At 41.4% G+C, this 18,549-nt stretch overlaps 1 protein-coding gene across 30 annotated transcripts in view; it reads right to left on the reverse strand.

Annotated features, from left to right (window-relative positions):
- Positions 1–18,549, reverse strand: part of EPB41L3 (erythrocyte membrane protein band 4.1 like 3) — a 180,656-nt gene that overhangs the window by 41,510 nt on the left and 120,597 nt on the right. For all 30 annotated transcript variants that reach the window (XM_070778894.1, XM_070778893.1, XM_070778892.1 and 27 more), the window contains 6 exons: positions 17,967–18,071; positions 16,439–16,481; positions 9,795–9,870; positions 7,452–7,670; positions 6,769–6,856; positions 310–462 (listed from right to left, as the gene is read on the reverse strand). In XM_070778894.1, the coding sequence (XP_070634995.1) occupies positions 310–462; positions 6,769–6,856; positions 7,452–7,670; positions 9,795–9,870; positions 16,439–16,481; positions 17,967–18,071 (684 nt within the window). The remainder of the gene's footprint in view (positions 1–309; positions 463–6,768; positions 6,857–7,451; positions 7,671–9,794; positions 9,871–16,438; positions 16,482–17,966; positions 18,072–18,549) is intronic.

The following is an 18,549-nucleotide window of genomic DNA, read 5'->3' on the forward strand; positions in this document are numbered from 1 at the left end:
CAGGGGAGCTTCCTGACCCAGGATAGAACCCACTTCTGCATTGACAGGCGGCTTCTTTACCACTGAGCCACTACGGTAACACACAAATAGAGTCCATGGGTGCAAATAACTATGTAATTATGAATTTTCATTTTTGAACTCTTCTTAAAGATTTATATCACATACTTTTATTGACTATCTACTGTCACAAAGTTATCCTAATAAAGCTGCTGACCAGGTAAATTTCTACTAAAAAAAATTTAGAAAAATGTTCTGTTGGTTCTTTGGTAACTTTCTTCCCAACGTACATGCAAATTGGGGTCTACTTACCTCTCCTGGCCGGATCTTAATGTAAAAGTTGTTCCGTTTGTATGAAATTTTTAGAACCTTTGGCCAAGCAAATCTGTTGATGCGAAGTCGGTCACGATATATCAACAAACCACTTGCACACACTCCTAACATGATGTCGACTCCTTCAGAATCCTGAAAAACAGCAGCGAGAAACAAGGAATGGTAACGAAGGAGTCCTAGGCTTATCAGGTATCAAAGTATATTTTAAATTAAATGCAATTGCATCATGTGATACATGGCACAAGAATAAAGAGATCAGTGAATGATAACAGAGGCCTAAATTAGATTAAAAAACATGCTACCTTTTAGAATACAAAGTTAGAATATCAAAGCCATAGAGAAAAATAATAATGCATCTACAAAAAATGGTCATCTAGAAAAACAGTTAAAATGTAATATGTGTCTATGTATTGCTGAATCCCTTGGCTGTTTGGGCTTCCCTGGTGGCTCAGCTGGTAAGGAATCCACCTGCAATGCAGGAGACCTGGATTCGATCCCTGGATTGGGAAGATCCCCTGGAAAATGGTAAGGCTACTCACTCCAGTATTCTGGCCTGGAGAATTCCACAGACTGCATAGTTCATGGGGTCACAAAGAGTCAGACATGACTGAGCAACTTTCGCTTTAAATTTGGCTGTTCAGCTGAAACTATCAACATTGTTAATCGGCTGTACTCCAATACAAAAGAGAAGATTAAAAAAAAAAAAAAATGAAGCAATCCCACTGCTGGGCATACACACTGAGGAAACCAGAAGGGAAAGAGACACGTGTACCCCAATATTCATTGCAGCACTGTTTATAATAGCCAGGACATGGAAGCAACCTAGATGTCCATCAGCAGATGAATGGATAAGAAAGCTGTGGTACATATACACAATGGAGTATTACTCAGCCATTAAAAAGAATACATTTGAATCAGTTCTAATGAGGTGGATGAAACTGGAGCCTATTATACAGAGTGAAGTAAGCCAGAAGGAAAAACACCAATACAGTATACTAACGCATATATATGGAATTTAGAAAGATGGTAACAATAACCCTGTATACGAGACAGCAAAAGAGACACTGATGTATAGAACAGTCTTTTGGACTCTGTGGGAGAGGGAGAGAGTGGGATGATTTGGGAGAATGGCATTGAAACATGTATAATATCATGTATGAAACGAGTCGCCAGTCCAGGTTCGATGCATGATACTGGATGCTTGGAGCTGGTGCAATGGGACGACCCAGAGGGAGGGTATGGGGAGGGAAGAGGGAGGAGGGTTCAGGATGGGGAACACATGTATACCTGTGGCGGATTCATTTCGATATTTGGCAAAACCAATACAATATTATAAAGTTTAAAAATAAAATAAAATTAAAATTGCAAAAAAAAAAAATGAAGGATGAGCAACTCATCTATTTCCATTTATGGCTGGGTACACTATTTAAGCCTCCAGGTTGGAACCTATAAAAGGCTTGTCTGTAGCTCTGATTTAAGTATGAAAAATACTTCAGCCATTTAAAACACATTACCACTAAATAATAGCCTTGTGATGAAGATACTCATTGCTATGGAGATCTGTTAGTGGAGACTCTATTCACCCAGGTATCCTGGACTTATGATGTCCATACTGCACATAGAGGAGGTCATCCAGGTGAAGGTGTGTTAATTGCAGTGGTGTTCAGAGCCTGGGTTCTCATCACTGGGTGCCAGGTCTGGCCGGACCACTTTACATACATTACTAATCTTCACTAGCATTTTTCTGAGCTAGTTGCTCTTATTATTCCCACTTTACAGGCAAGAAGACCAAGGCACAGATAGGTTAGCTGTCCATCCCAGCTGAACATGGGCAGCCTGTTTCCAGGGGCAGGACTTAACTAATATGGACACTAGCAGACAGGCCCCATCCTTTCCTTTGAGTGTTTTGGGGTTTGTTGCTTTAAAAAGAGCCTTGATTTTTTAATATATCATTATAAAATTTGAGTATAAAATAATTTTTTAAAGTGTGCACCTCCTCCCCAACAGGCCCCCAACACACACTCACCGCCCAGTCGTACTCTTAATCACTTGGTTCCCAGACAAAAAATATAGATGCACTTAATATATATGTATAGGTTTGTTCTTAACAGATTTTTTTGATACGGATCGTTTTTAAAGTATTTTATTGAATTTGTTACATTATTGCTTTTCTCTGCAAGGTATGTGGGGATCTTAGCTCCCCGAGCAGGAACTGAACCTACATTCCCTGCATTGGAAGGTGAAATCTTAACCACTGGGCCACCAGGGAAGTCCTAGGCCTCTTTTTTTTTTTTTTTTTTAACAAAATGGGGATCGTGCTGTATTTGCAACTTGCTTTAGCTACCTGCATCCTACATCTTTAGGTCACTTCCTAGGGAGGTGTGATGAGGGGTCCCGGGGGTCATCAGAGATGTTATGTGAAGCTCAGGAGACGCCCCATGACCCGTTTGTGTCCCTTCAACGTTGTGTTCAGGTGAGATCAGGGTAAAGTGAGTATCAGCGGTGTCCTACGTGGGCTAAGGACAAAGTTCAGAAGGCGGGGCTGTGTGTGAGGCGGAGCCCCCCACCCGTTTCTCACTGGTTGTTGGAAAAAGGGTCACGGAGAGGCAAAGCTGAGGTCTGGGGACATGTCATTGTCAGGGCTGTCTCACTTTGAGTCACTGCAGCCCCAGCAAAGTGGGGAGAGAGACACAAAAGAACCCAAACAGGGGCTTCTGACTCATCCGTATGGGGGTGGGTGGACTGACGTCCTAAATCTCGCCAGTACAAAGCACAGGAGGAACATTTCCAGAGTCAAAAATAAGTATTCTGGTCCCTCTCTGGGCATGGTGAGGTTACACATACAATCTAATTGACTTAAAATGAAACATTTCTCCTTGGAAATGTATTGCTCCATTAGACACGACCTCACTCTAGAGAGATGGAAGGAATTGACGGCAGGATATGACGACGTAATCAGATTTCAGGGGAATTCAGAGACCAGAGACCACCCACCATTTATCAAGGGCTGTAATTGTAAGAGCAATTTACAGAGCTGTCACCTGACACTGGATATAGCGGGGCACGGTGGATGCTTAGATCCAGATGATCTGCTCTCGGGACCACCCAGGTGACCCCTCAGGCCTCAAGCAGATGTGTGTACGTGAGCAGGGCTGCTGGAATAAGGTCTCCTGAGTCACGGTCTTTGTGATGAAGAACTAGTAGGAAACACGCCTTTGGACGTTTACAACCTCTTCTATTATTATGTTTCATATCACTCATGAGTGTCCTTGAACCATGAGAAGGTGGGAAACTATTTGTGGGGCCTTCAACACACTCACTTCTCCTGTGGCCCCCTATCATTACTGCGGCCAGCACACCCCAGGCAAATGTGCTGCCCCAAACTCCCCTTCCTCCTCCTCCTCCTTCCCCTGACCCAGGCTGGGAAGAACCTGCTCTGTTTATCTCAGTGACCTACATGCTCAGCACGGCACCTGCCTAGCACATGTTAAGCTACTACGGATGGGTTGGAAGAAAAAGCAAATGAAGAAAGAAAATGTCAGGAATAAGCAGGGCTTAAAACTGGATGAATGTTTCCATTTCATTAAAGACACAGCAACCAAAAAATGGATTATTATTTTTTCTTTTGAACTTTTTGTTTTGGGGTAAAGCCAATTAATAATGCTGTGATAGTTTCAGGTGAAGTGGGAAGAGACTCAGCCATACATATATATGTATCTATTCTCCCCCAAACCCCACCCCTCATCCAGGCTGCCACATAAGGAACAGAGTTCCATGTGCTATATAATAGGTTCTTGTTGGTTAAAAAAAGGATACTTTTGATATCTATCTAGGGGCTTCCCTTGTGGCTCAGCTGGTTTAGAATCTGCCTGCAATGTGGGAGACCTGGGTTCGATCCCTGGGTTGGGAAGATCCCCTGGAGAAGGGAAAGGCTACCCACTCCAGTATTCTGGCCTGGAGAATTCCGTGGACTGTATAGTCCATGGGGTTGCAAAGAGTCAGACACGACTGAGCGACTTTCACTTTCACTTTGATATCTAGGTTTCTGCTGCAGCCCATAGCATCTAGCAGTAACTTGACAAACTGTATTGAAAGCTATAACCATGTGTTTGGGGACATGTGTTTAGCAGGGAGCATTGACGGAAGACCTGGACAGTCTCAGCCTGTCCCAATTAAAATAAACAAACCTACTATCCCTCAATCTAAAAGCACTGTTCCAACTTCCCCATCCTTTATTATCTCCTGGTCCACAGGATATCCAATATGGATTCATATCTACATTTCCGAATCTTGTATGAAATAAACGCCTCTGACAGAGCCTTTAGAGTGATATTAAACGACCAACAAGCAGAGACAGTCTTCTTCAGGAGAAAAACAAAGTATTAAGAACAGGTTTTTCCAAAACAAGGGACCTTCACCTAATGTAGGTTATTTATTCTTCATGGAGAGCTGTTGAGTCCAAGATCACAGTTCAGAATTTCTAATTAGGTGTTAAAACTCAGGGCCTCTCAATACTATCCACAGCAGAGAAGCATCTCACTTATAACCGGAAATTAGCTTTAATGTAATTCAGTAAATTTCCTCCTTGAAATGATGGAGGGCAGTTGCAGCAGAAAATGAAGCCCATAACCATATCATTTGTTATACTTAGCATTCAGATGAAATCCTATCACAGGCGGCACTGCCACTTCCTTAATTCTTTCTTTTTTAATTGGCCTAATTTCAAATCACATTATCGAATGAAAAACCAGCTATCTATTTTAATTTAGTCGTTAAAGCCATGTTAAGTGGCTTCGTTTTTCCCGATAGGAACAGTGACACATCCTGAGCTGCCCTTCTCCTAAACAGAGGCCCATATCTTTCATTTATTTATTCTCCCTGGGTAGTGAGTGAGTCATCGTATGTATCAAAAATAGCTTTTGATTCACTCCAATTTCCAAGCTACCTTCATTTTTGTCTTGTTTCTTTATCTTTTGGCCATGCAGGGGAAAACTCTGAGAAAAACAATCTAAGTGTGTGTCCTTATTTTCTTTTTCAATTCCTCATTCTACCTTATAGCTGACATAAAACTATAAAACGCTATGTGATCTGAGTGCCAACTAAGTGAAAACCTGTAATAATTAACTGGCAAGTAAACAGAGCTACACCTGCTGTTGTAATTACACACAAATGTCAGGGCTCTTGGCTCTGCTGTACCAGCATTCCCCGGTGAAGGCCCAGCCAAGTCTCAGAGATCCTGCTCATATTGGAGCTTTTGGGCCTCAGAAATTGCTCATCCTGAGTGATGTACAAATGATGCACAGACAAACCCAGTCAGAACGGCACTCATTTGCTCACTATTATCTTGTCCAAACTCATTCTAAACCCATCAGCTTTCCAAATGCAGCATCAACAGAAAGTACAGATCATGTATTTCCCCTCCCAGGGGTCCCCAGCGTTGTTGAGATGTTTGCCTGAACAGAGCCTGCCAAAACCCTCTTCACTTACTGGCCCCAAACTTGACTGTATAAGACGCTCGCTTGCCTGGCAGCCTGTTGCGTGCACGTTCTTGTGAGGTCTGGACCGTGAGACCATACCACTCCGTGCACCGGAAGTCAAGGCATGTCCCCACCCAGGAGGACGTCATTGTATCAGTCCAAGTCAGAAGCAGCTGCCCCGCAATTTCAAGCATGGATCTCTTCAACACTGCTGAAGGACCAGAATCTATCTCTAAGAGCCTAACACATCTTCTATGCTTTGATGATACAAGATTTCAGGAAAGCCTCTGCTTCCACGGCACTTCTATTCATAGCTGTTAGATAACAGACTAACATTCCAATGCTCACTCTCTCACTGTTGAAAAATACAAAGATTCCAGAAGTGTGACAGGGAGTAAAAGCAGCTAGTACTTTCTCCCCAACCTTAACCTGCCTACCTTTCAACCCCAACTTCTCTCTTCCCGAGATCCTGGAATCAAGATAGAGCCTCAACAACTCACCCAGTGACTTAGCCTGGCTGGCTAACTTTACTTGAACTCCAAAATAATCCTCTTATTTCAAAGCACTGATTCTTTGTCACAGCATCTAAACCTTATGAAAGTAAAAGTGTTAGCAGCTCAGTCGTGTCCGACTCTGTGATTCCACAGACTGTAGCCTCTGTCCATGGAATTCTCCAGGCAAGAATACTTGAATGGGTTGCCATTCCCTTCTCCAGGGGATCTTCCCAACCCAGGGATCGAACCCAGGTCTCCTACATTGCAGGAAGATTCTTTACCATTTGAGCCACCAGGGAAGCCTAAACTTTACAGACAGTTTAAAAAATTTAACAAGAATTTACTGACTGCCTGGTGGATGTCCAGAACAAGGGTATACATAGCAATTTAGCACACAATATTTGTGACAACCGGGCCTTGTACACACTTCCATGAAATCAGAAAGTCTGGAGTGTTAAAGTGTATACCTTGGCATGGTGTAAATCGACCCCATACATGGAGAGTTTTTTGGCGTTTTCCAAAAAATGCATCTCTGCTTCTGCTGGCGTCATTCCTCTGATAAGAAATGAAAAGTATTAATTACAATACTGTTTTTTTTTTTTTTTTTAACAAACCTGGTGAAAGATAGTGTTAGTTGTTCAGTCGTGTCCAACTCTTTGTGATCCCATGGACTGCAGCCCACCAGGCTCCTCTGTTCATGGAATTCTCTAGGCAAGAATACCACAGTGGGTTGCCATTTCCTTCTCCAGGGGATCTTTCTGACCCAGGGATGGAACCTGGGTCTTCCTCATTGCAGACAGATTCTTTACTGTCTGAGCCACCAGGGAAGCCTTTGAACCTGGTGGGGCTGTAATATTTCCCACTTAGCTCACATGCAAGTTCCCACAGAGACACTGATTTGTGCTCTAAGGGAGGTAGGGTGCGAGGGAGAATATCAGAAAAATGACTTTTAGCTGAAACAGCACAAGGACATCTCAAGTGGGAGTGGAACCACCAACCACCCAGAATGTATCAGACCCAGAACCTCACTCCACTGTGTCCCATCCTCAAGCCATTAACCTGGAGGTCCCAGGAGAAGCAGGCAGTGCAGGGGACGCCCACCCACCGAGCACAGCTCAGACAAGATGCTCTCCGGGCCCCTGCCGCTCACCTGTGGCTCTTGTGCAGCTCGATGACCTTGTCTTCCAGTTCTTTTGTGTGGTTTGGGGCGAAGCGGAACTCGCTGATATAGTCGCTGCCACACTCGTCCGGGTCGTAGTCACCCAGTTCCGACTGCACGGTGTAGGAGCCCAGCAGGGCCAGCGTGACAAAGGAGCAGGGCAGCCTGCCGGACACGATGTCGTCACGCAGCTGCAAGCAGAGGTAGTACCTTCCGGGGGCCAGAGGGCGGGTGGAAAGCCAGAGTTAGGAGACCGGAAAGGAGCCCGCACAGTCCCAGGCGGGCAGCAGGCAACTTCTCCCCGCGCAACGACCCGCTGGGACACTCTGTCCAGCATCTCTATTTGGATCTCCACACCAAGGGAAGACATACTTGGCCACAAAATGTAATATTTAAGGGCATCTAGTGGCAACTCCACGTTTGTCATCAAACATAGATGCGTTCATGATGCACAGGGTAAAGGAAACCTACAGACTGTCCCTCTAACATTAAGGTAATGCTGAAGGTCAAACTCTCTGGGTAGGGGGAAGGCAATTCTAATATTAAAACAGTGCTCTTAAATATAATGATGAGACCCCAAAGCCTAAAGGAAGACTCATTTTGCTATCTAGATGAAAGGTCCTGCCATGGGACCAAGATAAACCGTGGCTGTGCCATCACAAACATGGCTTGCCACCTCCTGCATCCTGAAATGAGGGTCTCTTTAGAGTGGATGCCTTCTCCTGTGTTAAAGTCTCATTTTTTAAAATGAAGATAACTTAAACTGTTATGAAGACTTTGAAGAATTTGTACTTAAAATCTCTTCACTAAAAGTAAACAATTTTAAATTGGGGGAATCCAGAACACCTTCTGTATAATTTTGCCAATATTAAATATCTCCATTAATAGTTGACTTTTATCTTCTGTTATTTTGCTTCTAAGAGTTATGGATATAATACTAATTGGAGAAGACTCCACAGTAAATGGAAACATTGACGAATTTTAATGATACTCTTCACGGCCCAGAATATGAGTATAAATGATAAAATATACCTTGCACTTTTCACATAAAAAACAAACTGCTGAAGCTGAGGGCTATGATTAAGTCTTAAGGTCCCCTCGCAATATGGCTTCTAAAGGTGATGATATAAATGCTGTGTAATCTAGATACAAAGATTTCTACAAATTTCACAGGTTCTAGTCAGTTAGACAGCATCACCGACTCAATGGACATGAATTTAAGCAAACTCCAGGAGAGAGTAGAGGACACAGGAGCCTGGCGTGCTGCCATCCGTGGGGTCACAAAGAGTTGAACAGGACTTAGCAACTGAACAACAACAAACATGACATAAATAGAAAGGAATCACGTACTAGATTTCATATCCAAGTATATACAGGCTGTCTAGCCACAAATTAGCTGTATAGCCACAACATTACTAGAAAGTATATATAAATAAGAAATTATAAATTGTTCTTTGATTTAATGTACATATAAAAGAAATCTTCTGGAACTAGTTTTTCCTCTTCTCTGACATGTCTACTGGAATTATTTTTCATCATAGCAAGTGACTGAAACTTTTGAGTAATTTCTCTTTCCTGAAAAGCTTGCCAAGAAGGATGTACAGCTACACTGTACAGTATCACTCTGACTGCTTATAAATTTACTACAAAACACAGTAGAAGACCTGGGATTCCAAAGCAGAAAGCACTTGAAGAGGCCTAAAAAGACATGCAGCAAACCCAGGATCACTTCATAAAGAGATTCTTCCTTACACTCAAAGCTCAGCCACCGGGCCAGACCGATATTCCTTTCTTAACGTTCTTTCCCCAAAACAAATGAATCATTTTCCTCGTATATAGAAGGCATGGAAGGTAAACTCTTACATGTGCATGTGTTTATGTATATTTGTGTGTGTGTGCATGCCTGTGTGTACACATACACAAATACACAAAACAGCCACCAACGTATCAGACTGGTTATATACAAAGGCATACGCATCTGAAGACACATTTCCAAGTTTTAAAGCAGGAGCACCAGGAGTTGCCATATTATTTCAGGCTGAATCCCATCCAATTTGACTGCAGTGGGAGGATGACAGCATCTCAATTCCGTGTTTTCCCACTGGGGTCAGGCAGTAGGAAGTATCAGCTTAACACCAAAGATTCAACTGTGAACAGATACCATTCGGCAAATCTTCTTATCAGATGTTTGCTCCCATTCAGCTGTCTTCTGTTCGCCCTTTGGGCGCAGTCGACTAAGAAGCTCACCAGGTGTAAGCCTGCTCCCTTCCCCAGAATTTAAGAGAAGCACAGCCCCCAACATGACTGCCTTTTTCACAGCCAACTTTCAAATACCTGGTGATATCCTCAGAGAGCTGGGCAGGGTCTGGTGGGTAAAATTTCACATTAAACGAAAAGTGCCAAGCACCACCTATGGAGAGGAGAAAAAATTTATAACAAAATTGCAGACAATCCCTTTGTACTTATTATACTAACTGATAGCTAGAGCTGTCTTAACTCTAGGCACTAACTTGCTGATAACTCTGAATCATCCCTGGAAAACGGTGACTTTTCTGTTCAGTGAAATCTGCAAGTAACGCGGCAACTACATTCAATCTCTAATCTCCCCCATTAAATCCTTTACTGGAGCTTCTAACAAGCAAGGAAATTGACTAAATTTGCTCCCTTTCTCAGGGACGAAGGTAAGGTTTGGGAAGAGGGAAAAATAGTAAACGGTACGGAAAGGCCTCAATTGGACAAGACTGGAGCTGGCCGGATCCATCCTCTGAAGTTCTGGGGAGCTCACATACCAACACTGCAGAGATAACCCCGTTTCCCTTGTCTTGTCTGTTTCGTTTCTACAGGTCAGATCCTCTAATAATACATGTCAAGGGACTATTCAAAATATTTTTATTTTACAGGAAAAGTCTGCTGTCATATTAAGGGATGATCTGCTCTATGGGTCATTCGGAAAGCTCTCTTCTTACTCGGGGAAATTTCTGATTAAAGAGACACTGTGGGTATTTTCTGTGCATCCCCAAACCCACCCCTCCTCATCATCCCCTGATCAGGATGGGTCCTCACTGCACGCTGCCATTCCTCTTCCTCTAGCATCTCTTCTGGCCTCTCCAGTGGGGAAGCAGGTCAACCAGACATCAGCTCACGGGTACCTGCTCTTGGGCCAGTCTACACACATATGTGAGACATCATGAGCCTCCCTGAGCTCTGCCTTTGATTCATGTTCTTTGGCTCAGAAGGTAAAGAATCCACCTGCAATGAGGGAGACCCAGGTTTGATCCCTGGGTCAGGAAGATCCCCTGGAGAAAGGCATGGCTGCCGACTCCAGGATTCTTGCCTGGAGAATTCCATGGACAGAGGAGCCTGGCGGGTCACAGTCCACGGGGTCTTAGAGAGTCGGACACAACTGAGCGACTTAACACTTTCACACCTAACCAGGTTTATTACTTTAAATGTGGAAAAAAACACATTTTTTTCCCTACATTTACTCTCTCTGTGGTCACCCTGTCACATGTTTTCCTCTTGCTCTTTCCATTTGACCTTTTAGCGTGGCACATTACTGAGGCCTGGGTGCTCCTGGCTGGGAACTGTTCTCATTTGTTCTCTGCACCCAGTAAGCACAGTGCGAGGGCCTGCTGCTTCTTAATGGCTGCAGAGAAGAGCCTCCGGGTCTCCCAGCTCTGGTGCTGGAGGCCTTTCCTCTGAGCCACACTCTTCCTCTCGCTCTGTGATTCCTGTCCTTGCAGTCCCACCCTTATGCTTCAAACACTTTCCTAGGCTTTCTTTCTTTCTTTATGACTGCTCTGGGTCTTTGCTGCTGCACGTGGGCCTTCTCCAGTTGTGTCGAGCTGGAGCTACTCTCCAGTTGGGGTGCACCGGCTCAGCAGGGGTGGTGCACGGGCTTAGTTGTTCCTCAGCACGTGGGATCTTCCCGGGCCAGGGATTGAAGGCATGACCCCTGCATTGGCAGGCAGATTCTTTACCACTGAGCCACCAGGGAAGCTCTTTCCTAGACTTCTAACACACCCCATCTCGCCTCCTCATTCCATGACTCCTGGAAGCTCCGTTCTCTCCCAGAGTTCTTCCCAAATATTCACAAGAAAAGTGCCAGCATGATAAGTACACGCCAGCTCTAGCCTTTGCATTATTCTCTTGCTTGAGTAGCACATGCTCAGGCTACATAGGTTACCTGTGTTTCTGTCATCAACGGCATGGTCCATTTATTAATTCTGGTTTGTTCTTGACATTATTACTCATATTACATTTAGGTTTCCACCTGGCAGGGATCCCTCTTAAGTTGACTTACAAAGGACTTAGCATGGGACCAGGTATTACTGGGTGTTTCATGTCATTTCTAAACCACCCAGAAAATATTCCCAAAACACCGGCTCTAAGAGTTACAAGTCATAACATATCTGTCAATCAAATATATTCTTAGTGATTATTCTTCCCCCTGTTCTTAAAAAAGTCCTCCTGTTATTCTAAAAATAATCTGGTTTGATTTTACTCTCCTATTGATCCCTGTTCACTTCCTGCTAAAACAGAACACTTGCCAACAGTGAAGTTTACAATGGGAGCTGGCTCACCCCCAAGCAACTGGAATGAAAGCTAATGGATTAGTTATGGGAAATGGATTTATTGCTCTTTTATAATTTTCATCCACTTTAAAGTGAATCCAATGAATCGTTTAGCAATGTAATTAAACAAACTCATAATAAATTCAGGGTAAACACTCTAAGTTGGAAACTAAGAGGTAATAAAAATAGAAGAAAGATATTTCAATGCAAAAATCCTCATTACAGGAAAGTGAGTTTCAAAGGACTGTGGGCCTGAGAAGCATCTGAGGGGCTTGGTAAAAATGTCAATCCCTAGGCTCCACTCTACTCTACTCCATAGCTCTGATCTCCACAAGGAGATCAAACCAGCCCATCCTAAAGGAAATCAACCCTGAATATTCACTAGAAGGACTGATGCTGAAATTGAAGTTCCAATACTCTGGCCACCTTATGCAAAGAGCTGACTCACTGGAAAAGACCCAGATGCTGGGAAAGATTGAGGGCAGCAGGAGAAGGGGGCGGCAGAGGAAGAGATGGTTAGATAGCATCACTGACTCAATGGACATGAATTTGGGCAAACTTCGGGAGATGGTAAAGGACAGAGGAGCCTGGCATGTTGCAGTCCATGGGGTCCCAAAGAGTCAGACACAACTTAGTGACTGAAGAACAACAAGTTCCACTCTCAGAGGTTTTTATTCTGGAGATTTGAAACACAGCCAAGGAACATATGATTTCAATAAACGCCCTTATGGTTCTCATACAGTTGGTCTTGGGGACCACACTTTGAAAATCACTAATCCTAAGGAATTCATTGGAAGGACTGATGCTGAAGCTGAAGCTCCAATACTCTGGCCACCTGATGTGAAGAACTGACTCATTGGAAAAGACCCTGATGCTGGGAAAGATTGAAGGCAGGAGGAGAAGGGGGCGACAGAGGATGAGATGGTTGGATGGCATCCCTGACTCGATGGACATGAGTCTGAGCAAGCTCTGGGAGTTGGTGATGGACAGGGAAGCCTGGCATGCTGCAGTCCGTGGGTTCTCAAAGAGTCTGAGACACAACTGAACAACTGAACTGAACTGAAGATTATAACTCAAATGACAATGAGGTCTCATAGGACATTATTTTGAAAAGTGGGAAAGCTTAAAGAAAATATAATCTATACCATAATCAAGGGGGAAAAAATCCAGTGAAATGAGGCATAAAATTTGAAATTAATATGCAAGGCAGATTTAAACTGAAATATATATCCCCATAGAGAGTTTGGTAGGAACAAATCACTGAGAAGCTATGGTTATGCCATAAATAGGCCTGTGATCCTGAATCTGCTCAGATGACTCTGGTTAGAGACTTCACAATTGGAGGAGTCTCAATGCATAAAAACGACATTCTATAACACTGATATAGGCTTTTAAATTACAAATTTATGATAATTAGAAAACTGTGAAACTAAAGAGAATTCATTATTATGCAAAAATTCTAACTTTAGTCTTCTATGCCTGCCAAATCTTAAAATGTCTAAATATACTATGTTTATAGCATAAATGACTATCATATATTCTATATCATAAAATCACTATATTATAAATACACTATATCCTAAAATAGTAGATTCAGAAATTTTAGATCTGTTAGGCATAAAAGATGACTGGAATAAGAATTTTTTTATAAGCACAAACTCTACAGGCTCAGAATTTTCTATTTCTCATAAATTTGTGATTTAAAATCTCTATCAGCTAGATTGCCATTGTCTTGAAAATCTCATGCTAGAGAACTACTGTGGGGCTACAACATAAAAATAATGGAAATATCCTTTTATTATGTGTGTTTAGAAGAGAAGGTGATTGTACAATAATTACATGAGGCCTGATAATACTTTTCTGCCTTGATACTAACAGAATGTAACTTTGGTGGAAAGAAGGTATTTAGTACCCAGGAAACAATGAGAAATATAGATAAAAACACCAAATTCCATTTCCAAAAAAATCCCAATTTTCTGTGCCTCCTTTGTCTGCACGATTATCTCTTGGTTTTATGTTTCTGTCACAAACACTGTCTAATCTACATGAGGAAAATTTGCTTTAAATCTCATGTCTGATTGTCCCTTTAGCTTGTCTCTTAGAAAGAAAGGTAGGACAAAGGATAAATGGGAAATAAAGAGAGAGAGACAGAGAAAAAAAGAATTCCATTAACAGCAAAAAAAACTACCTGTTAATACATACAGCCTTTCCTGCAACAGTACTATGATTTATCCTTGAACATTTAATAGATTTTCAAAGTGCTTTGTGACTATAAATCACCCAAGTACGAAATAGTATTTTATTAATTAGGTCACTATAAGGAACTTAAATAAAGCACACAAAATGCTAAGACATATTTCAGCACATCTGCTTTTAATAACTCCATAAAAAAGTTCTCAGAACAAATTCATCATCTTAAGTTTTTACTGGACCTCTCTGGATAAAGGTGTGTTTTTATCTACTTATCACACCTGTAGCTTTCCCTGGTTTCAATCCCAATTTATTTCTATCAAACTACTTCATTATCAAGTTTCTTGTTAGTGATGACACCAAATTCCTCTCAAAAATATGGTAAAGATGTTTTCACTGTACAAATAATTCATCAGGCTCTCTACTATCTGAGGAAAAATTCACTATTTTGAGATATTACCTAGCATTAAACCATTTCAAACTGCTTACTACTAATTACTTTTTATTTGCACCTAGGGTATTTGGAGGTCTCAGCACATTCAAAGGCACTAGAAAGATGTTTCTCTTTTAATAGTAAACTGTTGAAAACTTCAATGGAAATGATGTTCTTATTAATAAACTCGTCTTAAATTTTGTCTCCAAATAGAATCAGTTGCTCTGGAAAATTAAACTAGATTTCATGGACAAAAAAAATGAACTGCTTGAAAAAATTAACTAGTTATTTGAAATTATAAAGTATATCTACCTGTTATCATTTATCCATAGTAAAAAGCAATAGCCACAGAAAAGGGTTAAATAAAAAATTAGTTGTTCTCAACCCCTTACCCCGCAGGGACATTTCTGGGGGGTATTTACTATTAATAACATTCATGCTCTTCCCAAATATCCACATACCTATATACATGCATAACTCTGTCTTGCTGCACCGTACCGCACCGCACGTTGGAGTCTTAGTTCTGAACCCTCACCCCCTGCAGCAGAAGCGTGGAGTCTTAGCTACTGGACTGCCAGGGAAGTCCCTATGCATAATTCTGTTTAAACAAATATGATTTATTTCTTTAAGGTCTCACTAATGAGAGCTAAAACTATACTCTATCTCATTCTATTTAATAGCTACCTAGTATTTCAAGGTATGGCTATTTCATGATCGATTTAATCATTTCCTTATACATGGATATTTAAGTTGAAACAGTTTTCTGCTATGCCAATGGTATTACAATGAACTTTCCTACACGTACACATATGTACATACTCCTATCTAACACACACACTGATAACACTCCTACAAGTAAAATTAGGGGTCAAAGAATAAGTACCTTTTAAATTCTAATAAATATTGACAAAAAGTGTCTTCTTAAAGGGTTATATTTCTCCCAATTGAGTACAAAATTGCCAGTGCAGGGAATTATTAAAATTTTAAAATCTTTGCTCTGGAAAATTAAACTAGGTTTTATTGATAAAAAATGAACTGCTTGAAAAAATTAACTAGTTATTTGAAACTGTAAAGTATATCTTTTACCATTTATCCATAGCAAAAAGCAACAGCTATAGAAAAGGGTTAAAAATTAAAAAAAAATCCTCACTCTCAACTGCCTATGCTACAGTGCCATTTTCACTGAATAGGTGAAAAAATGTCTCATTTTAATTAGCAGTTAATTACTACTAAGATTTAGCACCCTGTCTAATACCTATTAGTTACCTGTTTTAAACTTTCTGTGTTGCTCCTGTAGTTGTTTTGTCCATTAGGAAATGTGAAATGTGCATTTCTTAATTTGCCTTTTGGGGCTAAGGAAAGAAGCTATCATCAGATAGTAAAATTCAGTCTGATTTGTTATTAAATGACTGTTACTTCTAGCTTGACTGCTTGCCTTTCGTACTTTGGTTAGGCATAATATAACATTAATAATTAAATTTGGAACTTTAAAATGATTGTCAATGGGGGCACCACTTGATTAAATCACATCTCACATCTGTGTACAGGCAAGGGACTAGGTCAAAAGTCATGTCATTTTACTCCCAGGTTGTCATAATTCATAAAGGGTGATGGGTATCTGAGCCAGACAAATCTGCCAAAAATAAAACTTGAGATCTTAATCTGTCTTTCAAAATACTGTATCCACACCAGCCATGTGGGTAAGAGGTACTAATTCAGATAAGCCCACAGTTTGGAAATCTCCCTCCCATTTCTACACAAAATAATCCAAAAGAACTTACTTCGAATCTGTTTTTTAATTTCCTTAGCAGGATCCAACCAGTTCTGAAAAAGAAGTGAGAGTCTGAATATGAATCAGAGAAGAACAGAAATGATTTCGTGTTGAGTGGGTAGAGACACGGGCTAAGTGCATTTGGGAGGGAGCAGGGAATGGCTGTCGGAAGGGCCTCCAGCTGGGTCCTGCCCCTAATATGTCCAGCTGCCTTCACTCGTCCCGAGAGGGCCCAGGCTCTTGTCTCTTGAGAAGATGTGTGTATGTGCAGGATTTAGGCTGGACAAAATTCTTTTACAAGTGCCTTCAGAGATTCAAGTTAGCATAGAAAGAGAGTAGAAAAGATGGTGGATTCTATGTTCTAACAAATTAGGAGAAAAAAATGAAGAAACAGCCAACCCCCAGTCACTGCAGAGGATTGGTCACAGGACCCCAGATGACACTGAAATCTGGGGATGCTCAAGTCCCTGATATGAAATAGCACAGTATCTGTATACAACCTATACAATCCCCTCACATACTTGAAGTCATCTCTAGATTATTTCTAACACCTAATACAATGGAAATGCGATAGAAAGAGCTGCTGGTACACCAGCAAATTAAAATTCTGTTTTTGGAACATTCTGGAATTTTCTAAAAAAATATTTTTGATCCTCTGTTGGTTGAATCTGCAGATGCAGAACCTGAGAACACATAGAGTTGGCTACGTGTAATGTGACTCCACTGATGTCCTAGCTGTTCAGCTTCCCATGTAGTGACTTCTGTGATTATAGATTTTAAAGCACCTTCTTAAATGCATTCCTAACAAACAAACACTTGTTTGAGACTTTATGATTTTCTTCATCAGAACACTCAGGCATTTCATGATGAAGTGAAGACATCACCCAGTGAATCCAGCCAAGATTAAGTACGATTCACAGAATGACAACCAAACAAGTAACATTTATGAACACGATTGTGGTGGCTCAGTTTCCAGTATTAAGGAGACAATTTGTTCTTCCTCATTTCTCAGGTGGTTGAGAGGATAAGTGAGGAAAAGGCCTAACGAGACTGCATCAGCTGTGAGAGTCTACAGAGGCAGACTGGATACCTAAGACAAGACCCCTCTCATATTGTGACGCAGCCAGAATATGAAAGCATAATGAGATGAATTAACAGTAAGATGGCATCCAGTGGACATGTTTCCCGTGTATCAATGTATTTGATTCTCAGTGGCTCAAATCCACTGACGTATTATCATACCCTCCCCAAAGCACTATATAAAATGCTTTTCTGGAAGCATAAAGAACTCAAGCATGAAGAGCAGAAACACTGAGTTACTGTTTCCAAAAGACTCAAGATTGAAAGAAGTTGTCGATAATTTCCCTCATGAAGAAATAAGGTGATAAACAGCATTTAGGGCCTCAGACAGTACATGTGAGGTGTAGGGGTGCGAGGGGTGGGTGGAGAAGACGATCTACCGATTCAGTGTCAGTTCACTTTCTTGCAGTGAAGGGCAGCTGAAGCCAGAAGATTCTCTATAGCTTTGAACCACTCACCTTCTGGTTTTCAGCATCTCGATATGTAAGCCCAAAATAGTCTTTCTCTAGCAAATTCAGATGTTCACAGACTTTATCAAACAGCACTTGGCCTCTGGAGCGTTTCTGTGAAGAACAAAACAGAAAAACAAGTTACCAAAAAAGTTCTTCAATTGCCACCATTAAAACGGGTACACTTTAAAATGTTGCTTGTTGTAACTGTTCAGTAAATGATGAGTGGGTGTGATCAGTTCAGTGGGGTGCCATTGCAGGAGATGTAAGAGATGAGGATTCGATTCCTGGGTTGGGAAGATCACGTGGAGTAGTAAATGGCAACCCACTCCAGTATTCTTGTCTGGAAAAAAGGCAATCATCTGGGGGAAAAAATCCATCAGCTTAATTTATGGTGATACACAGCATCTATCATGTTTTCATGTGAGACTTTAAAGCTCTTTCAACTTGGCCTTGGAGTCTGAGATGGATTAACCGTCAGCAATTAAGCTAAACTACTTTTTGTTTGCATAGTAGCAACATTTCACATCTTGTACATTAAGCATATTTGTCTTTAAGATTTAATACAGTAAGAGAAAAATAAGAAAATTGA

Source organism: Bos indicus, chromosome 24 (genome assembly GCF_029378745.1).
Source record: "Bos indicus isolate NIAB-ARS_2022 breed Sahiwal x Tharparkar chromosome 24, NIAB-ARS_B.indTharparkar_mat_pri_1.0, whole genome shotgun sequence".
Classification (NCBI taxonomy): domain Eukaryota; kingdom Metazoa; phylum Chordata; class Mammalia; order Artiodactyla; family Bovidae; genus Bos; species Bos indicus.